The sequence below is a fragment of the Trachurus japonicus genome, chromosome 17 (genome assembly GCF_045865225.1).
Source record: "Trachurus japonicus isolate A0001 chromosome 17, Traja_1.0".
In the NCBI taxonomy this organism is placed as follows: domain Eukaryota; kingdom Metazoa; phylum Chordata; class Actinopteri; order Carangiformes; family Carangidae; genus Trachurus; species Trachurus japonicus.
This window is the reverse complement of record NC_140923.1, coordinates 29,875,349-29,896,222: the sequence shown is the minus strand read 5'-3', so window position 1 is coordinate 29,896,222 and position 20,874 is coordinate 29,875,349. Positions and strand designations below refer to the sequence as shown.

The 20,874-nt window shown below is 41.8% G+C and overlaps 1 protein-coding gene across 2 annotated transcripts in view; it reads right to left on the bottom strand.

The window, feature by feature from the left end:
- LOC146971003 (choline transporter-like protein 5-A) overlaps positions 1–20,874 on the bottom strand; it is a 47,501-nt gene that overhangs the window by 11,423 nt on the left and 15,204 nt on the right. For both annotated transcript variants that reach the window (XM_085804889.1, XM_085804890.1), the window contains exons 2-10: positions 19,128–19,176; positions 15,653–15,726; positions 4,745–4,829; positions 3,737–3,821; positions 2,307–2,435; positions 2,160–2,220; positions 1,850–1,973; positions 965–1,048; positions 59–171 (exon numbers count right to left, since the gene is read on the bottom strand). In XM_085804889.1, the coding sequence (XP_085661015.1) occupies positions 59–171; positions 965–1,048; positions 1,850–1,973; positions 2,160–2,220; positions 2,307–2,435; positions 3,737–3,821; positions 4,745–4,829; positions 15,653–15,726; positions 19,128–19,176 (804 nt within the window). The remainder of the gene's footprint in view (positions 1–58; positions 172–964; positions 1,049–1,849; positions 1,974–2,159; positions 2,221–2,306; positions 2,436–3,736; positions 3,822–4,744; positions 4,830–15,652; positions 15,727–19,127; positions 19,177–20,874) is intronic.

Below are 20,874 nucleotides of genomic sequence, written 5' to 3'. Positions count from 1 at the left end.
TGTATATAAGAATGGTGATTCAGGTTGGAGGCCTTAGACTGTTGTCTTGAATACACACCGTATGCAAGCAGCACTATGACAGAGATGATGGTGGTCCACAGCAGTAACCCAGCTGTGAACCTCAGCAGCAGGATGAAGACCAGACTCACAGTCAGGGATATGAGCAGACCTCTGTCAGTGTCACATGGAACCAGGAAGAAGAACAAGACAGAGTTCCATCAGGATGCTGGTCAATGTTAAATGAACTGATACTAGAGAACCAGCTGTCAGCTTCATATCTGTATTTAGGGAAGAACAGTAAACTGACTCAGACATGTTTTTTTTAATGCCAGTTGATATCTGATTTTAGTCTGTGGGTATTAATGAACATGTACTGCATTCTGTCCATTGCCTTTACTCTATGTCAGAGCTGTGAACTCTCTTTCTTCTGTAACACTTTATGATAAGTACACACTATTAAGCATTAGTTAAGCATTAAATACTGAATTCATCATTTATAACACATGGATACTACTCATTAGTAGGCTATGTAGTTTATAAACACAGTTAAAATGTTTTACTCATCATTGATAACTAACTGTGTTAATAAACAACATATAATGAGTATTCATGTGTTATAAATGAAGATTTCAGTAGGCTATTTATTAATGCTTAACTAATGCTTAATAGTAGGTATGTACTTGTAAGTGTTACCCTTTCTTCCATCCTTTTGTTTGCTGCAGTATGCATTTGCTGTTACCATGACAACCATATGGATGAAATGCGTGACAGAATTTTTTAATGACAATAATCTAAAGATTAGTGGGTCAGATCTGTGATGGTGGTGACCGAGAAGCTGATACTTGGACCTTGAAGGTCTTTGTGAGGAAGTATTAGTCTGGTCCCAGGCCAGCTGATGAGGTGATCACAGACCTACTGTAGTGTGTTTGAGATTAAATGTTGTTCTGTGTGTTGTTGTTATTACATAAGTATCCAGGACCATGACTTGGCGTAATCTTCCATTATCTTCACACCCAGCTCCTTCGTGTCCATGAGGCCTGTTATTCCCCTGCAGAGCGCAGAGAGATGAGAGTGAACATGCAGACAGAGGAGGAGAATCAAGGACAGACAGAGCCAGATTTCAGTGAGGTCATCCAAGACACAAACTGATGTTTTCTGTTGGACTTTTAATTTTGAATGACCTGACCGAAATAAATAAATCTTCATTAATTAATTCATTCATTCATTCACACAATTTCATCTTAAAACACAGATGCAGAGATATTACATGTGTGTTTAATTACACCTGTGTACATCAGCTGGATCTTAACACTTCACTGTTGTATACAACATCTTCACATTGTATACAACATCTATTGCACATCTGCCCGTCCTGGGTGAGGGATCCCTCCTCTGTTGCTCACCGTCCTGTTTTTCCCTGTTAAAAGGGTTTTCCATAGAGTTTTTCCTCAGTGGATGTGAGGGTCTAAGGACAGAAGATGTTATGATGCCATGTAAAGCCCTTTGAGACAAACTGTTTGTAAAAACGGGCTATACAAATAAAATTGCCTTGCCTTACCTTGCAACTATCTGCATCTGTGTTTTTAGATGAGATATTTTACAACAAAATATTTGCTCTCTTGTAAAATATATTCACACATAAACATTTTTTCATAAAAACACATCAAATACCCTCACTGCTTAAAAATCTATGAAATAACAAAATGTCCCTGAGTTGTCTTTGGCTGTACAATTTAAAAAAAACCTTAAGAGCCTCATAAACTTAGACTTAATAAAGCAGAGAAGTTCATTACTATGGACGTCAAACAGAAAAACATAAACATCGTGTAGATAGAAGATGTGTCAGTACTTGGCAGCATGCTGGAGTTCAGTGACACTGCGTGGCATCTCCAGAGCGTCTTTAAACCTGGTTCTGTTCGCTACAGTCACAGTCCCATTCAGAGTGATGAAGTCTGGAAGGCACCTCTGAAGAACTGACACACACACAAACACACACGTCTGAAACTGTACTGCAGCTTCAGAAAACACATACATCAGTCAAATTCAGAAAAAACACACAAATGTGCTGACATAACAGCATTAGACAAAATCTATGCGGATGTCTAACAATACATTATGCAGATATCACAAAGCACTGAACAGCAAGGTTGGCTACTTACAGGGCCGACTGGGTACGATCATGGAGGGACAGTCCTCATCTCGGAGGACCTGAGACACTGGCTGGAAGAACCAACATAGAGCACACGTTAACCACAGTGTCCCATCATAATTCTCTGTTATCACTGTGTCATTGTCCACTGTTGTACCTTGTCAGGGTCGTTAAATCCCGGTTTACAGAACTGTTTGTAATATTCCCAGTAGCTGCTGCTGAGCTTGTGTTGCAGCTGCATCTCAGTGTAAGTGGCAAACCTGTCCGGGCATCGTGGCACACACATCTGGAATAAAATACACACATACACATAATTTTCCCGGATTAATTTAGAGAAGAAATCGACCACTGTTGTGTTCATATGGATCACACTGATACCTGACCAACATTAATGCTAATTAGCAGCCAGCTCTAGCCAAATAGGCCATTTGCTGGCTAATATATTTCCACATCTGGGCTGATTCAGCTGTCACCATGCTCCAGTACCACCCTCCAATCTGGCAACAAGATGATTTCCTATGTATGTGGAACTGGTCCAGACACTTGGATAAATTTGGGCTGTAGAACTGAGCATCTGCCCTAAGTCAGAGAAAGAAAATAAATCCTGCACAGTTCTGTTCCTCAGCATCCCAGGGTATTGATAATCTGAACTAATGAAGGTCTAGAGACACTGATTCATTGAGATCATCAATGAGCTGTGATGCTGAGCAAGAGCAGATGGCATTCGAAGGCTCTCTGAGTTACAGAACATTTTCTTTGTTGGTGACCACTGCCAAGAGAGAGGACAATATGGACAATGTGTACTGTTTTTTTTTCAGTGTCTAAAAAGTGGGTTATAGTGTTCTCTGTTCCAGGTTTAATGCTCTTTTTATGTTTTTCTATTATTATTTTATGTTTTCTTTATACAGTACAGTGTGAAAACATTTTTTCAGACACCCCATGCATTTGTGAAATATTGCATTAAGAATCACTCTCAGGTCTTCTAATCCTAAAAAAAGCCATTAAAAACATAAAATTAATTGGTTCCATAAAAATACATAAGACATTTAGAGTATTGGGTCATTTTGGTACCAGTGACCAGCAATGAAGGCTGTGCTTTTTATTAAGAGACACAATTTTTGTTGCCCTGCTAAAGCCAGCACATTTGAAAGTTCTTCAGAGACAAAAATGGCTAAAACAAGGAACCTAACGCAGGAAACACGCCTGAAGATACAGATTCTCAGCCAGGAAGGGTCCAGCTGCCTCCAGATAGCCAGATGGAGCAGCTGCAGTTGGATCCACTCTGCAGAAATACAGACCAACCAACTGCTTGGAGGACAAACCAAGATCTGGACGTCCAAGGATTTCTTCAGCAAGAAATGACTGCATCCTGATCCACATGTGCAGGGAAAACTGTCGAAATTTGAAGGGTGTCCGAAAACTTTTTTCCACCACTTTACTATCACTCGAATATTTGTGTACATGCATGTGTGGTGTGTTTGCTTCTTTTATTCAGGCATGGCACAGTGAATTCTGTTGTAATGACAATGAAGTCTATCTATCTATGATAACTCAGCTGTATCACATGTGACCATCACGTTAGAGCACCTGAGTGGTGGGACACTGTAGGTTGATGAGAATTGCTGGGTTGGCACATTTTAAGATGTTGAAGTAGAACAGGATGGGTTTCTTCCTGCAAAAAAACAAAACAAAAAGAACCATCAGTCTGTGATCCAATAAATACTTCATTACAACAAATACTCCTGTTTTCTTCAGCTCACAAGAACTTTAATCAGAGAAATCAGGATAAAAGACACATGAAAACTCCAAGAGCTGCCAGAGAAGAAGTGTTTTCACTCCAACTACTGTATCATGATGGTGCTGAGGTGGTTTGTTCACAGTGTGGTTTGCTGTGAAGTAGGAGAATCAAGATGAATCTAAGTATTGGGCCTTTTAAAGTCAGTGGGATCCTCTGCTCTGAAACCTACTGACGATATAAAGCATGTAACAGAAAGTTACCACCTGTAGATGGCAGTGCAAACCAGAGGAAAACACCATGTCTGTGCTGCTGGCTTAGTGTTAGCAGCTCTTTGTCTGAGTGAGCTCCTCATCGCTGTGCTGCAGCTGCTTCCTTTATCACTGGAGTTGCATCACATTCTTTTCTGATCAGTCACATGGAGATGATGGAGAATCAGATGGTGTCAGGGATAAAGATCAGCTCCAGAGTCACACACCAGGACGAGTACGGGTGTTAAATTAACACACAAGAATACACGGCCACATACTTGTAGTGTTGTAATTTTGGTTTGTGAGTACAGTATCTACTGAGAACTGGACCATGTTTGAACAGCTCCATCTGGTCAGTCCCATGTCAAACACTCTATACGTTTCAGCAGCCTGTACTATCCCATAATTTGTTACACAGAGAAACAGATCAGCAGCACAACTAAAGTAGAAGCATTTGACCATAACGTTTACTGGAGCTTTATCTATGCTAAAATGGATTTGATCATATTGGAGTAAGTATGGTTGAGAAGTGGTATTGATGTGAGGGTATCTTATCTTATCAGAACCAGCATCTACATGTGACAGGGTTCTGCACTGACAGTCACTTACGCATTGGCCGTTCCCTTCTGACCACAGAACTGTCCATAGCTGTCTGTAGGATGGAGAACCTTCCTGGGGTCTCCATGCAACCAGGCTGAAGAAAGACAGAGAGAGAGAAAGAGAGATAAAGAGATACAAAATGTTCATTTTAATAACTCAGTCACTGTCATACTATCACTATAACATGCCAACATACAGTAACAAAAGGATTACATTAATGATCAATGAGAGGTCTCTCTCTCTGTGGAATAAATTACAACCTTTTTTTTGGTACTACCCATTCATTAATATTAATTGTTTCATAATAGAAATTAGCTTTCATTACATACAAGAAATTGCTTTGTAATATTTTCCATCAACAAAATGACCTGCACAACAAGCTTCACATGAAGAGAGTGAAAATGAATAAAAGCATAACTGTAAAATGATGAAATGATAATGTAGTAGGACCATAGGGCTAAAATAATTCAAATGAATATATAATTACATATAATTATGCATAAAGTAAAGTGACGGTTACAGAAGCTCTTTTTTCTGATAGACTACACTCACACACATTTTTACATCAAATCAATGTTACATCAGCTGCAAATAAAGAGATTATAAAGAGGTGTGTTTATAGTAATGTGTCACATTTCCTTTGTTTTTTTTTCATGTTTTCTGGACGGGAAGAAGACACTTCTAAAAACCAACCAATAAATATCGTCCATATCTGAGCGTCCTTAATGTCGTGCCCGTCCAGCATCTTTGTACCAGAACCTTCTCATCGCTGAAACATTCATGTATGTACAAAGCAGTAAATGGTTCATGTGTGTGTGTGGCAGCAATGGAGGGGAGGGAGGTAAGAAAGAGGAGGGGGGGTGGGGGGGCTTGGGGTAAGTAAAAAGTACGGGCAGGGGGTGTGTGAGAGAGTGAGGTGATGTCATCGTGAATGATGTCATCCATGTCTGGTTGTAGCGGAGCTGGAGTGGATGTGATTCTGGAACCAGCTTTTGTTATACTGTATGTGTGTGTGTCCCTCCCTCCGCCGTGTGTGTGTGAGTGTGTGTGTGTGTCTGTGTGTGTCTGAACCAAGACAATGTCCACCTGCCATTAGGGTTTCAGTCAGGTTGTAGATCTTGCTTCAATGTGTGTGTGTACAGAGGGGGATTAATAGATTCATATCCTCTTTATGAGATGATGTCACCAGTTATCCCACTGTAACACACACACACACACATGCTCATACTCATGCACGCACATATGGTCTGCTGCTCTGATCTACTCACTCAGAAGTGCTTCGTACTAACATACAGAAACAATGAGGTCATACTAAGATATGAGGACATGCGCACACGCACACAATTTGGAGGTACTTGAAATTAGAGCAGCGGTCAGTAGAAACAGTGGAGGCAGCTGAAACAGAATCGCAGACTGAATCTGTAATCAAACACGTCCTAATGATAGAAGAAGGTCAGTAAATCTGATGCGGTTTGTGCGTCAGCTGCTCTGAAAAGGTTCAAATTCTGGTGAAAATGGAATAGTTTGGGTGATGTTACATATTTCATAAAGGTGGAAGAAAACCTGAGAGCAGCCCCAGGTGATGGAACCCCTGGGTGACATCATACTAGCAAATGGGACAGAGAGACTGCCTGTTGGGACAGGGATGAGCTCATCCTGGTCCTCCTGTGAAGCAGAAGCTCTGCCTGCTGTTTGATGGTTGTTCATATAGCAGTACATTTTGGAAAGAACTTGAGAACTATATATTATGTAAAGCAAAACATAAAATCAACATTGAGGGGAAGAACATGGTGGTTGTTGTGTGTTACCATGTGTTGTTTTGTGATGTGGTCTTGTCCTGTTTGGCAATACAGTCTACCTGCACCTCAATGAATTTCCCTCTGGGACAATAAAGTATATCTTATCTTATCTTAACATAATTACTTATTTTGAATTCAAAGAAAAGAAACTATGTACTATACAGTAGTAAACCTTTATATTTTATTGGGGATTAATAATTAATATCCATAAATACAAATCTCAGAATTCTTCACCATCATTTAAATTGTTTTTGATTGAAGTTGATTATTATTTTTAGTCTCTTAATTTAATTACAAATAAGAAATGTATATCGATATGAACATACATTCAGAAATGTTCAACCAATAATCTGTCACAACAATTATAATTATAATTCTCACGGGATACGAGGTCTGTCACCAAAATTTATTTTCTTTTATTGTTACAGTAATTTGATTGTCTTCTCTCATGCTTAACCTTTGTTATACTTTACTGCCATATATTTATACTGTACTGTTACTGTTGTAACGAATGTGAGCTGGAAAGACTGAAATGTTTGTTGTTGCTACAACTTTCAATAAAGTTGAAAAAGAAAAGAAGCTCGATGTTTGATGCTGAGAGACAGGGAGAGTGTTGTACAGGGGCAGTTGCACCAAGCGGTTACTGGGACAACTCTGACATAACCTGGCGTTGAAGTCCAGCCTAACAGTTACACCGTCTGGGCTTCAGCTTCTTCTCGTTGAGATGGGCTGGAAATCTGACGCCTCATCTAGGAGCAGGTGTAACATCAAAGAGCTCTGTTTCTATAGTAACAACTTCATTTAAAGAGTTTACAGACAGGGTTTTAGACAGGAGTGATGCAGGCTGTGATCTATGGAAAATGTATAGTGACAAGCAGCTGGTTGGGAGCAGAGCGATAGATATAACAGAGTGGCGACAGCCTTTGATGTCGCCGCCAGCGCGGTCACGTGGTTCATGTAGCTCCCAATAGTTCCAAACGAGGCTGCCGCTGCCATGTTCTGCTATGGGACAGACAGCACTAAGCTTGCTTTTGGACGTTAAATATTAAAAAATAAACCGTACAAAGGTATATTTACAACTGTTACTGAATTACTGTATGTACATCAATGTCAGTTTTCAAACAAAAGGCAAAATCTTCTTGCTTCAAGGTTTTATTTGTCACTCTAAAGTGAAGATTAGCCTGCCCTACAGTAAAAATGGCATAAGAAGAGGAGTAAAGCAATATATTAAGCGGGAATATATATATTTAAGCATAAAAGATGTTCAATCAAACCCACACAGTTTGAAACAACGTTCAAAACACACACACAGCCAGTATCACAACTAAATATAAAGCCCGCTAGCTTAATGCTAACGTATAATGCAAAACCTCATAGACGGGCTAACAGAAATTAGCATCGATATCGCCATTTTGCGGCAACCGAGCCACAGCAGTAAAGCTGCCAAAACCTGGCTTTAGCGCTGTCAACACGTCACAGTTTTAATATTTTGTTCATGCAAGAAAGTCACCGTTTAATCCGGAGTCTGTGGTCAGTTCATAACGTTTGTTAGGAACTTGCACCGATGTTTGTTCTGGGGGAAGTGCAGAGTCTGTGTGAGCCCCGACCGGGGACCAGGGGAGGCGGCTGTCACAGCAGCAGCAGCCGCTCTACTGAGCTGATCTGCCGGGGCCGACCGTCCGTCCTCCCGTCGGAGAAAACGAGCCAAGTAACGTATCCGCATGCTTTTAGAGGTTTACCGCTGGCTTGTTAAATTATTTTGAAGAGATTAATGTTGGTCTCATTGATGAAATTTAACAACTGTGGCAGTGGCATTAGTTTGTTTGAATGAAAAGTGAGCAGGGCTGCTTCTGGGCTACGGACTGAAATCACCACAGTTACGTAAATAAATAATGTTTTTCAATGAACCGATCAGTCTAATAATTTTTATTTTGTTAAGTCAACATGGTTACTGTACTTGGGAAAGATTATTACCACTTTATAACTTAAAATTGGTCGGTATTTCGTCAACGTAGCTCAGTAGTTTCTTGCTGTGCAGCCATAGAAACAGACGTGGTCCAGCACCGCGGGAGGAATGTTTGGAACTATTGAGGGCTCCATAACCCGGAAGTCGGCCCGCCATTTTTTACAACGGAGTCCTATGGGAGTGTCGCCACTCTGTTATATCTATCGCTCTGGTTGGGAGGTTTGATGCTGTGATGGAGATCTGCTTCTATATTGACCATGCAGCTTTGTTACCCAGGTTGCAGCTCCTTTTTGCAGCGAAGCTACAGTCCTCGCTGCAGGCGGCCCCGGTTTGAATCCTGCATCGGGTGGCCCTTTCCTTCATGTCATTCCCCCTCTCTCTGCCTCCCCATTTCCTGTCTCTCTCAACTGTTCTAATAAAGGCGTGAAAAGCCAAACAAATGTACTTTAAAAAAGAACAACGTTCGAGACTGTCCGTCATGTTGTCTCCAGATTTAAGCTGAAAAGCTGAACATGTGGTGATAACAGCATAGAGAAGAGCTAACAATGACAGAATAGAATAGAATAGACTTGATTGTCATTGTACAGTGGAGTACAACGAAATAGTGGATGCATACACCCAGTCTAGGAGCTTTTTGCCTTCAAATCCTCACCTCAGGGATAACTGTAAATATAACAAACAACAACAAAAAAACATTTGACCACCACTTAGTGAGCAAAATGAGTAAGAATGTATCATCCAAGTAGCATCACTGCTTCTCCAGCTCTACCTCCACCTCTCTGCCTTAAATTTCCACTTACGGTGCTTTCAGACATACACGGTTCTGGCTCTGGTTCCGTTCTGGCATCTCAGAACCTGGGTGCTTTCTGGTGAACCAGCAGCTTTTACAACAGTTTAACTGGAACCAAAGTTTGAGAATGTTACCCTGCATTACTCAAAATGTTTGCTGTCTCAGTAATCCTTATTTACTAATTATTTGGTCTGGCGTTGGAATGAACCCAGCCATGGCCATCTCTTCCCAGAGTCCAAAGAATCTAAGGTTATTACTTTGAGCCCCAAAGGAAAATTCATACAACTTGTACTTTCTTGTACTGCTTTCTAGCTTTTCTTGCCCAAATCGCCACCAAAAATTTTGTTTCTTTAGCAGACCTGTGCAATTTTTTCTCCAGGTTGTAGTCGCCATAGATATAGAAACATAGATGCCACGTTCCATACTGCCGAACAGCGCCACCATGCGTCTGCTGGCCGCCATGTTGTGCAGGGCATAAGTTCTAAAGGACTGACGTTCTAAACGTTGTAACCATGGTTGTAACCCCAGATTTTGATTAAATCTATTCACAGGCGTCATTTACGCTGGGGACGTTAACTACATTATCCTAGAAGCAGCTGAAACAGTGTGCACGGCGCAGAGCTTCCTGTACGCCGGAGCCAACTCGCAACAATGTAGCTTCAATTAAGTAGTTCTCTGACTCTTTCTGTCATCTCCCGCTTTGGACAAAGAGGGATTTCAAGACGCACCACGGTGATATGCTTAATGTATGGGTGCAACAAAGTCCCTATACAAAATCAACATCTAACCTGCATCTGCATCTGGTGCGCATCTGCTGTTTCTCTCGCGCTTGCTCACTCGCTCACTCTTGATCCGCATATAAATTAATATTATATAAAAAATAAAAAAAGGAAAACACACAGACACGCAAATTGAAATGACCAAACTGTAGTGTAGTCTAACAATTCAGTGACCTAGAGCTGTAGACCTGTAGATATTCCCAAATAAATTTAAATCAAACGCAACTGGACTTGGTTATTTTGTCTAGGAAGACGTTTCACCTCTCATCCAAGAGGCTTCATCAGTTCATGTACGCATCAGACTGATGAAGCCTCTTGGACCTGGACAAATGACCTGGACAAATGAGAATATTCACAGGCTTTAGACGTTCTGTGTCCTGCACAATATGGCGGCCCCGCTGACGTATCGCCAGATATAGAACGCGGCATCTACGTTTATATATCTATGGTAGTCGCTGCTTCCCGCTCGTCTTCACAGGCTAGAATACGGCACTGATGATGTCACAGTTCGCAGGGAAGAACCAACTATTTTCTGGTTCCCTTGTGGGCTGATTTTTCAGGTTCTGAACCGGTTATTTTTTGGGTCTGAATGCACCGGCCGGTTCAAAATTGGGTTCAGGAACCGGAATCGGCACAGAGCCCATGCCTGCATGTCTGAAGTGCCAATGTTTCCACATGCAGCCGCAAAATGGTTAAAAAATGTATTTATATTAGAGTAGAATCAACAGGTCTTTTTCTATCTGTTTCTGTTGGAAGACGTATCATGTGTGAAAAATAGGCAGGATCACACAAAGCAGCATCAGAGGCACCTCCCACATTTGTATCGTGGTGTGTCTGCTTTAACATGAGCTGAAACGAAAACCAAGAGGTTCAGTAGATGTGACACACACAAAAATCATCCTGCACGTACAGCTGATTAGAATAAAGGTTATTCAAAAGACTGGTCTTAATGGAGACCAACTCAGGATCAGGACCAGGATCAATATTGACCTGTTGGTACCACTGGACCCTGGGGCTTCAGGGGCTTCAGGAGCTCCAGGAGCTCCAGGAGCTTCGACATTAAAGGGATAGTTCAGCTTTTTTGACATGAGGTGGTGTACAGTAAGGTCATAATGGCTGTTAGATTAGATTCTGTCAGATTCTGACCATGTGCTGCTGTGCACTGGGCCAGAAAAAAAGCTAGTTCAGCCACTTTTAGAAACACCCACCAAAACACTCCAACATCAGGTTTAAAGGGATAGTTCACCCAAAATTCAAATTTCACTCATTATCTACTCACCCTCATGTCGACTAAGGGCTGGGAGAAGTTTCAGAGTCCTCCGTGCCTTCTCTGAGTTACAGCGGGGCTCCGTGCAGCACTGCATGTCCATATGATGGTTGCGAACGGAGCTCACTTTTCTTCGTTCAAAAAGAGACACCAAAAAACATCCAAATACCTCCATAGTGCTCGTCTGTAATGTCCCTCTTGTATTGAAGCCCCAACATGAGAAATTGTTCCGAAAAAAATTAAATAAGTATATGTTTTAAGCTTGTTTGTAGCGGAAGCTCCCAGCACTGCTCTTCCTGGTTTGTCCAAATCTTGCGCGATTTGCATTGACACCCAGTTCACGGCTCCGCAAATCGCACAAGATTCCGGCCGAGCCACAGTGCTTAATTCTTAATTTTTTTCGGAACAATTTCTCATGTTGGGGCTTCAATACAAGAGGGACATTACAGACGAGCACTACTGTATTGAGGTATTTGGATGTTTTTTTGGTGTGTCTTTTTGGACGAAGAAAAGTGAGCTCCGTTCGCAACCGTCATATGGACATGCAGTGCAGCACGGAGCCCGGAGAAATTTGAATTTTGGGTGAACTATCCCTTTAAATGTGTGTCTCATGTGGAACATTTTCAGCTCAGCCACTTTGTGCTGGGTGGAAGATAGAGCCCTCACTTTGTCTGCACAGACGGGTCTTGTTGTGGTTCTACTGATGGTTTTCATGGGGCTGTAAACTCCAGAACATCATATTCTTCCGGTGCTCACATCAAACGCTTTGATTCAGCTTCTTTCTCGACGTCCTGCTGTGACTTAAGGAACCTCTGAACGTATCAATCAGCTCCAACAACAAAGAGCTTTTGCTCTTTTATTGTCTCCCTGCTGCCTTGATGTTTCACACCTCGCTCTGTGTCTAAGGACAAACTACAGATAAGCCTCTCTCCTCCTCACTTCCTCTCTTTCTTTCCCTCCTCTCTTTTCCTCCCCTCCTCTACATCTCTATCTGCTTATACAATCAATGTGATTGAGGCATAGACAGCGAGGAAATAAAGGCAGAGCTCCCACAGTGAGCAGCTGAAAGCCAGACGACAGGGGAGAGAGAAACAATCATCTGGCCCAAATCTTCAGAGACATCATCAGTGAATTTAATGATGCTGAATTTGTATATTTCCCTCTCCTGACACTACAGTAAAACAATAACAACGGGCTCTATGAGGATGCCTGGGAAATACAGCACAGGACAAAGCAGATTTCATCAGAAAGCTTAGCTGTAATTAGTCTGGATCATTTGTTAAAGGGATAGTTCACTCAAAATTTAAATTTCACTCATTATCTACTCACCGTCATGTCGACTAAGGGCTGGGAGAAGTTTCAGAGTTATCCGTGGCTTCTCTGAGTTACAGGGGGTCTCGGCGTAGCAGTGCATGTCCATATAACGGTTGCAAATGGATACCAACTGTCTTCGTAACAAAAAGACACACCAAAAAACATCCAAATACCTCCATGCTGCTCGTATGTAATGTCCGTCTTGTATTGAAGCCCCGAAATGCGAAATTGTCCCGAAAAAAATTAAATACGTCTATATTTCAAAATTGGACGAACCGGGAAGAGGACAGGCCCTGGTTCGTCCACATTGGACGAACCGGGAAGAGGAGCTTCCACTACAAACAAGCTTGAAATATAGACTTATTTAATTTTTTTTGGGACAATTTCGCATTTCGGGGCTTCAATACAAGAGGGACATTACATACGAGCAGCATGGAGGTATTTGGATGTTTTTTGGTGTGTCTTTTTGTTACGAAGACAGTTGGTATCCATTTGCAGCCGTCATATGGACATACACTGCTATGCCGAGACCCCCTGTAACTCAGAGAAACCACGGAGGACTCTGAAACTTCTCCCAGCCCTTAGTCGACATGAGGGTGAGTAGATAATGAGTGAAATTTCAATTTTGGGTGAACTATCCCTTTAATAATGAGCAACATTTCTCCAGACCTCAATACTTAAAGCTGGGGCTATTGATTTTGGCCACTTGGGGGCAGCAGAGCAAACTGTGGCCTGAAAACATCAGCTGACAGATCATCTTCAAGATTCAATGAACTCCACGGTTCATCTGGAAAGCTATATGAAATTAAAAATAACAACCGACCAACAGACACTTTAGATACTTTATTTATTCCCAAGGGGAATATAAGAATAATCTATATTTCTTTATATAGCTCATAGCTCATTCCTTTGGGCTATCTCAGTGTTTTTCAACCTTTTTTGCTCAGTGGGCGACCACGCCTCCTAGCCGGCCGCAGAGCAGGGCGACCATGGGCTACAGCACGGAGCCGCCTCAACATTCCGATAGCTAGCATGCTAAGTGGCGTGCAAAGAAGGAGTGTGTCCTCCGGCAAAGGAAGGCAGGATTTGGAGGAGTCCTGGAATTTGGGACAGGCCTTGTTACGACGCTGAACACTGAATGTTGACACAGCTTGTCCTCTACCTCAGCCAAAGGGTTGTGGCTGAGTCCATTCACATGGCTCAAGAAGTGAAATATTTTTACTTTTTTAAATTTTATTTATTTATTTATTTTTTACTATTCTTACTATCGTCATTATTATTATTATTAATGAGCTGCTGGACACCTGAATTTCTCCGAGAGGACAAATAAGGCAAGACGAGTTGTATTTATGTAAAGTGGTATTCTGGGGGTGAATGTGAACAGAGTCAGTACGGCCCCCTGTGGAGCTCCAGTGTAGAGCCAGAGAGATCAAGAGGAATGGAAAGGAACAAAACTGTGTTTATGTGTGTTTTTATATTCTCTAGAGGAGACACCGATCAAAGATCATCTGTGTGTGTGTGTGTGTGTGTGTGTGTGGAAAGAAGTGTTACACTCCTCAGCCAACGTTATTGGTCATGGCGTCTGCTCACAACAAAGTAAGTTCACATTGACATGATTGTGTGTATGTGGGCACAGCACATATTCACGCAGCTCACACTTGAAAAGAACTGATTCAAAGTTCAGTTCACACAGACGAAAATGAACTCGTTCACTTTCACAGTTGATTTTTTAAACATTTGAACTGAGTTCACAGTTCTAAAAATGAACCAGCTCTCAGTCGTTTTCTTTTGAAGATAAATAAAATGATATAATAGGCCAGGGCCGGTCCTAGAATTTTGGTGGCTCTAAACAAGATTTTGTTGTGGCTTACAACTGAACGAACACACACACATATGTAAAGATAGACAAAAAATCACCACAAATCTCTTAGATTTATTGCTGCAATAGCAATTGAAGGTGTTTTGTTTCAGCAGCAGCAAAACAGTGCGCATCAAAGTGGAGGTGCGCTCACTGCGCTGCAACACACGAGTCCTTTCCATGGGAGTGAACTTAACAACAACATGTTATTATGGACTATTGAAAAGTATTTGAATTAACTCTTGCAAGGAAAACTGTGAAGAACATGTTTGTGTTAAATGGATTGGTTGGGACCTTTCTGATCAGGTGGCCCTCCCACGCAGCAGGCCACTATTCATTTTCCAATAACAGCCCCAAATCATTACCACCCCCAAAGTGAATGGATTACTATACCACAAAAAAAACACAAACATGTGTTACATTTAAAGGGATAGTTCAACATTTTGGCAAATTGGCCTATTGCCATAATCCCTCTGTAATCATAGCACTATAGGTTTGTTACCTTTATTTGTCGGTGCAAGCTGTTTTTAGAACTGCCGAATCGAACTGCGAGCTGCTCAGAGCTATGCTACGGAGGCTAATGGGATTTCTTGGTTTCCCTCATCAAACTCATCAAATACACAATCCAACAACTCCAAAACGCTCTGGGGGTAGTTTTTCGGCAAGCAGTCTCTGCATTTACCTCTAAAACAACTCTGTCTCATCACATTACATTAATATCTCATAGCGTGGTGAATGTGCAGGTCACAACTTGTCCACCAGAGGGTTTTGGAGTTTTTGGATTGTGTATTTGATGAGTTTGATGAGGGAAACCAAGAAATCCCATTAGCCTCTGTAGCGTAGCTCTGAGCAGCTCACGGCTCTGCTCCACCGTTCTAAAAATAGCTTGCACCGACAATTAAAGGTAACGAACCTACTCCTAAAACTATAGGGATTATGGCAATGGGCCAATTACTATCCCTTTAAACACTGTATTTTACCCCATTAGTGAGTGTGAACACTGCTCACATTCATGTTTATCAGTGATAACTGATATGTTCAGTTTGATGTTCATAAAAATACAAGTATATTAATGTATGTCGCTTGTGCACAGCTCTCCATACCATCTGTAGTACCGTATGTGTGTGTGTGTGTGTTGACTCACCCACTATCCCCAGGGCCACATATGAGAGGATGACAATGATGAAGATCAAGCAGCATAACACATCAGTGCAGCTCCTGAAGAGACAGAGAAGTAGAAGTGAATTATAAACCACAGCAGAATTCATGAAACAAAATGAACTGTTACTGTACACACACACACACACAGACCTACACGTGTGGCGTGTAGTTGAACATCATCATGAGGAGAAAACATGACAGATAATACAGCTTGTTGTTTAATTAGCCCTTCCTGTGGCCCTGCTAAGGACAAGATAAAGAATCCACAGAAGAGTGTGTCGGACAGAAAGCTTCCTGGAGAGGCAGGAGAGAGAAATAGAGCAGGGGTGGAATTAAACTGCAGATTTCCTCCCAGTCACACAACTGAAGAGATGCAATTATAGATGCAAATTATACATGTGTGTAGGAAAATGTGTGTGCGGGCGTTCACCACACTGTATCTTCATTGTGTGTTTGTGTGTGTAAAATAATTACTGCGAGGACTGAGGTCTGATTTCTAGTTTTATTGCACTACAGATTCATTCACCAGGAAGTATTCCAAATCCTCCTGAAGCTTTATGTTCCCTCCAAAATGATATTTGCAACATATCCTGGAGACATCGTCATGGTTACCTCCACTTGGGTGTGGAGACAAAATCTGAGGTACACACCCCAGGATGTGGTTGTGTCAGTGAAATTAGACACGATCAAATGCATGACAGCACATAGAACACTGAAGACTCATCCTTTTTATTCAATATTCATGCACAGAAGCAACAAAGAAAATACAGTTTATCTAGTGGTGAAGCTGAAATAATGTAATTTCAAACATAATTGTGTAGCAGAGGTATAAATCGCATCTATGAGCCTGTGACTGGAGTAAGTTTTACATTGCTGCTATTTGCAGATGAGGTAATCCACCTTTAAATGAGCACCTTTAAATCGGAGGTCATGGTTCTCAGTAGGAAAAATGAGTCTCTGCCCAAAGTATCTCAGGGCCTTGTTCACGAATGAGGGAAAATGAGAGCTGAGCCAAAAGTCCTGGATCTACCGGTTCCTCCCCATGAGTGGTGGGTCATGACCAAAAGAACAAAGTTATGAATGAAGGGTTTTCTCAGGAGGGTGGCCAAGCTCTCTCTTAGAGATAAGGTGAGAAGTTCAGTAGAGTAGACCTGCTGCTCCTTTGTGTGGAAAGGAGCCAGTTGAGGTGGTTGGGGGCAAGGCTGTAACCATGGAGTCAACATTGGGGGGGACCAAATCTCTCTCTTTCTATATATAATGTGTATACACTGTATATATACCGTTTCTGGACTACTGTATAAGCCGCTACGTTTTTCCCCACCCCGGTGTCCCAGCTCTCGTCTCTGCACACCGTAACCCGTAATCTTTTGTTTATGACAGTTACAGTAAGACTACACAAACACACGCCGTAACATCGTATATGTTATGTAACGTTATCCGCTCCATTTATTAATTTTTCGCTGGCTTCGTTGTAAACAGATACACATGGGCGAAAGGAGCGTAACCAAAACAGCGAGCAGACTTGTCCCTACTGTACTTCTGTGTAAATATCTCATGTTACAACATGAAAATTTATATTCAAGTGTGGCCTATATAGTATGTATTTTCTTTAAAAATTTAGCTGGTGCAGCTTATACTGCGCTCTATAATCCGGAAAGTACGGTAAATTCGCTAACACATGAGATACTTTATTTATTTGATAGCATAGTGAGATAGACGGGGGGGGGGGGGGTGAACATGCGCTACGTGTTTGATGCGTTTCTAGCGACGCAGCGCGCTTTGTCCGATCGCGAGCTGCTTACACCTACACTATGGTCGCGAGCCATCGCCGTCGCCGTTGTGTTTCATTGAGAAGCCACGGTGACATAAATGAGGCAGACAGCTCTCCTCCTCTAACTTCATCACTTTTCTTCTTCGTCTGTTATGACGGTTGTGGCAGCTTTGAGGCTCATTACCGCCACCTGGATTGGAGTTAGGACTCAACTTTTTTTCTTTCTTTTTTTTAAAGGGACAAGGAGGAGTTTTGGAAAAGCGAAGCGTTTTCACACTACATTTATGAGCCTCCGCACGCACCGTTAAATTCTTTGACCGGCGCAAGACAGACTCATGTTTTCATTCATCAAAGGTTCAAAGAGGTTCACATACCGTTGTAGTTTCGACCATAAACGGCGATTCAGCTGCGTTGTTCTCATGACTCGCCACGAAGGAAACGCTGGTCGGCTCGACCAACATTTCCGCCACCACTAATAATAACAAAATAACGATAGAGACAGAACAATATATTTATCGAAAATGGGCCCATTAACAAGTGTGGGTAGCGTAGATTAATCCACATTAACGTGAGACTTTTTTATAACCGAATAGAAACTCCTCGTTGTCCCTTTAATATTCATTCAGACGTATTCGTCGTGTGACTGTGTGCACCGAACCGTGACCCCCGTACCGTGACGGCACGGGACGAATACATATACCATTACACCCCTAGTAATTACGGCCTTGGTTGATCTGGTACGGATGCCTCCAGGGCACCTCCAGCTTAGAGGAGGCAGACCGAAGACTAGGTGGAGAGATGTTATCTCCAGCCTGGACATGGAACGCCTTGGAATCAGAGCTGGACAATGTAGCTGGGGAAAGGGAAGTCTGGGGCTCACTGCTGGATCGGATCAGCAGTTGAGGATGAATGGATGGAGCCTAGAGCATCAGTGACATCAAGGCTCTGCCTTTAGGAACATGTTGTTTGTAGAACATGTTGAAGAAAACCTAACCCTGACTGCTTTAATTTTTCCCAAAGCATAATTTTCAGCCTCTTAACCACAAATATAGCTTCTGGCTCAGAACTTCTAACAGAACAGCATGGAAGCTTCTGGAGCTTTATCTCCATCTTGCTCCAACCTTAAACAAAGAGCGTCTGTTGTCTAATCCACAGACGGGACTCTGGATGTAAACCATTGTTGGAATTTATACTGTGATATCATTTTCAAAACTAAACCACCCTACACCTCTGTTTTCACTGGACTTCATAGTGTATATGAACAGAACAGGTCTTCTAGGAGACAGTACAAACAGCTGAGTTGACTGACAACTGCTTTTCAGTTCAGTTACTGTCTGGAGTAGAAATATCTCATAGTCATCACTGATATGATATTGATATGAGTGCCTATGTAAAAAAGAACCAGCCTCAGCTTTGGCAGATAGTGTTTGCTTTTGTTGGCCTACTGTGAGTCAGCACTCTGGCCTCTATCTTACAACCAGCACAGACAGTAACACATGTGTCAACATCAAACAACATTGATGCTGTAAGGGAAAATAAAAATGTGTCAGTCAGAAACTAGCAAAGATGCCGAGGAGGATGGAGTTTGGAGTTGATTTGTTGTTTTCTTTCATAGCTTTTATTCTATAAGGTATGAAAAGTGCCATACAAATGAAGTCCGATTGATGGAATTGAGGTGTGGACTTACCTTCTGCTGACTGGACCTCTGAATGATGGATCAAACTTGTGTGGTTCTCCTGCAAGAAAAGAGATAAACAGATCTTTAACAGGTTTCAGCCAGAGCAGATCAAAGCCACACCTGGAGACAGAGGAGGAGGAGGAGGAGGAGAGCTGACTGAGGCTGAGGTGAGCAGCACTTGACTGGTCTGCTCAAGCAGAACTCCACATGTTGTTTGACAGACAGAACTCCAACCGTAGAAGAGCCAGTTCATGTGTGTTTCATGGAGGGGAAAGAAGCAACTGTAAAGTGGACTTATACAGCAAGACCGACTGTAATAAGAATCAGGACCAACTGTGGGTCTACATCCACTATGATGGAGCACCCATAAACAGTGAAGTTGGATCATTATTCCCAAACTGTAGATGACATACAGTATATACATACATTCAGTGGAGTTTCCCCTCTTTCAAGCTTCTCTCTGGAGTTCTAGTAACAACAGGTCAGGAGGGCCAATCGAAGGGGAGAAAAATTTGAAGCTTACTTCTGGTTGGCTCTAGTAATTTGAATTTGAATTTGAATTTGAATTTTGAAATTTTGAATCTGAATTTTGAAAACTGAATTTGAATTGTGAGAGAGTTGTATTTTCAGTGAGGATCAAATTTCATTGGCTTTCCATTTCAAATTATACTATTCAGATACAGTTTTTCAATGCAATGATTCAAATTAAACAATACAATTTCGAATTATGTGATTCAAATTCAAATTTTCAATTCGATTATTCAAATTCAGCAATTCAAATTCAAATATGAATGATTCAAATTCAGTTTCTGGTGGCACATATTTCTGCCCATAGGCGTCCTCCAGACTTCCTTTATTTTCAGTGAAAGAAGCTCTTCTCTGAAGAATCTCGTCTCCCCACAGAAGTATCCATCAGTAGTTGAGAAAATACAACAAAAACACAACAAAAATAAAGCAAAGGTTGAGTAAAAACTCAGAGCTACCAGACCTTGCTACCAGCTGAAGCTCATGTTTATGATGCCAAAGGTCCTGAAAAAAAAAAAACCTAAACTAAAGATGAAGTCTTATATAGTGCAACTGTGATCTACCGGTCCGGTATGTGAGTTTACAGCTGAACCTGCAGATAAAACTAATTTATTCCCTCTCTCTTTTCCTCCTTCACAGACACTGATGTTACCGAAGATGAAGATATGGAAATGAGACGCAGCTTGTCAAAATTTAAACATCAGCTACAACATACTTTATATTCACACCACACACACACACACAAACCGTAACAACTGGCACATACTGTATAAGACAGCACACACATACACAAACACACACGTAATGAAGGAGATGTGCGCACACACACAACTTCTCTCAGGGTTAGCTTTATCTCAGGGCTAACAGGAAACATTTAGAGGGAGGACAACACTGCATCCTTTCATCCTCCTGCTTCCTGTCAGCCATCAAAGTTAGGGTTGTTATGCAATGTACAGTCAGAGCTCACACCGTCTCCCTCAGCATCACTGACTTCCAGATAGCAAGATAACTGTTGTTGTTTTCCCTCTCACCTGCTCTGTCTCTTTATGGCTGGGCACAGGTGTAAAGCAGGATGTCTACTAATCAATGATGATGATCAGGATGATGTCATGCCAGCATTGAGTCAGGGATCTCTGTGCATAGGATACCAGTAGGTACCTGTAGGGACGAGACTACCCTTGTGGGTAGCCTCGTCCCTACCGGGCATCCAACACAACCCGGAAATGCAGTA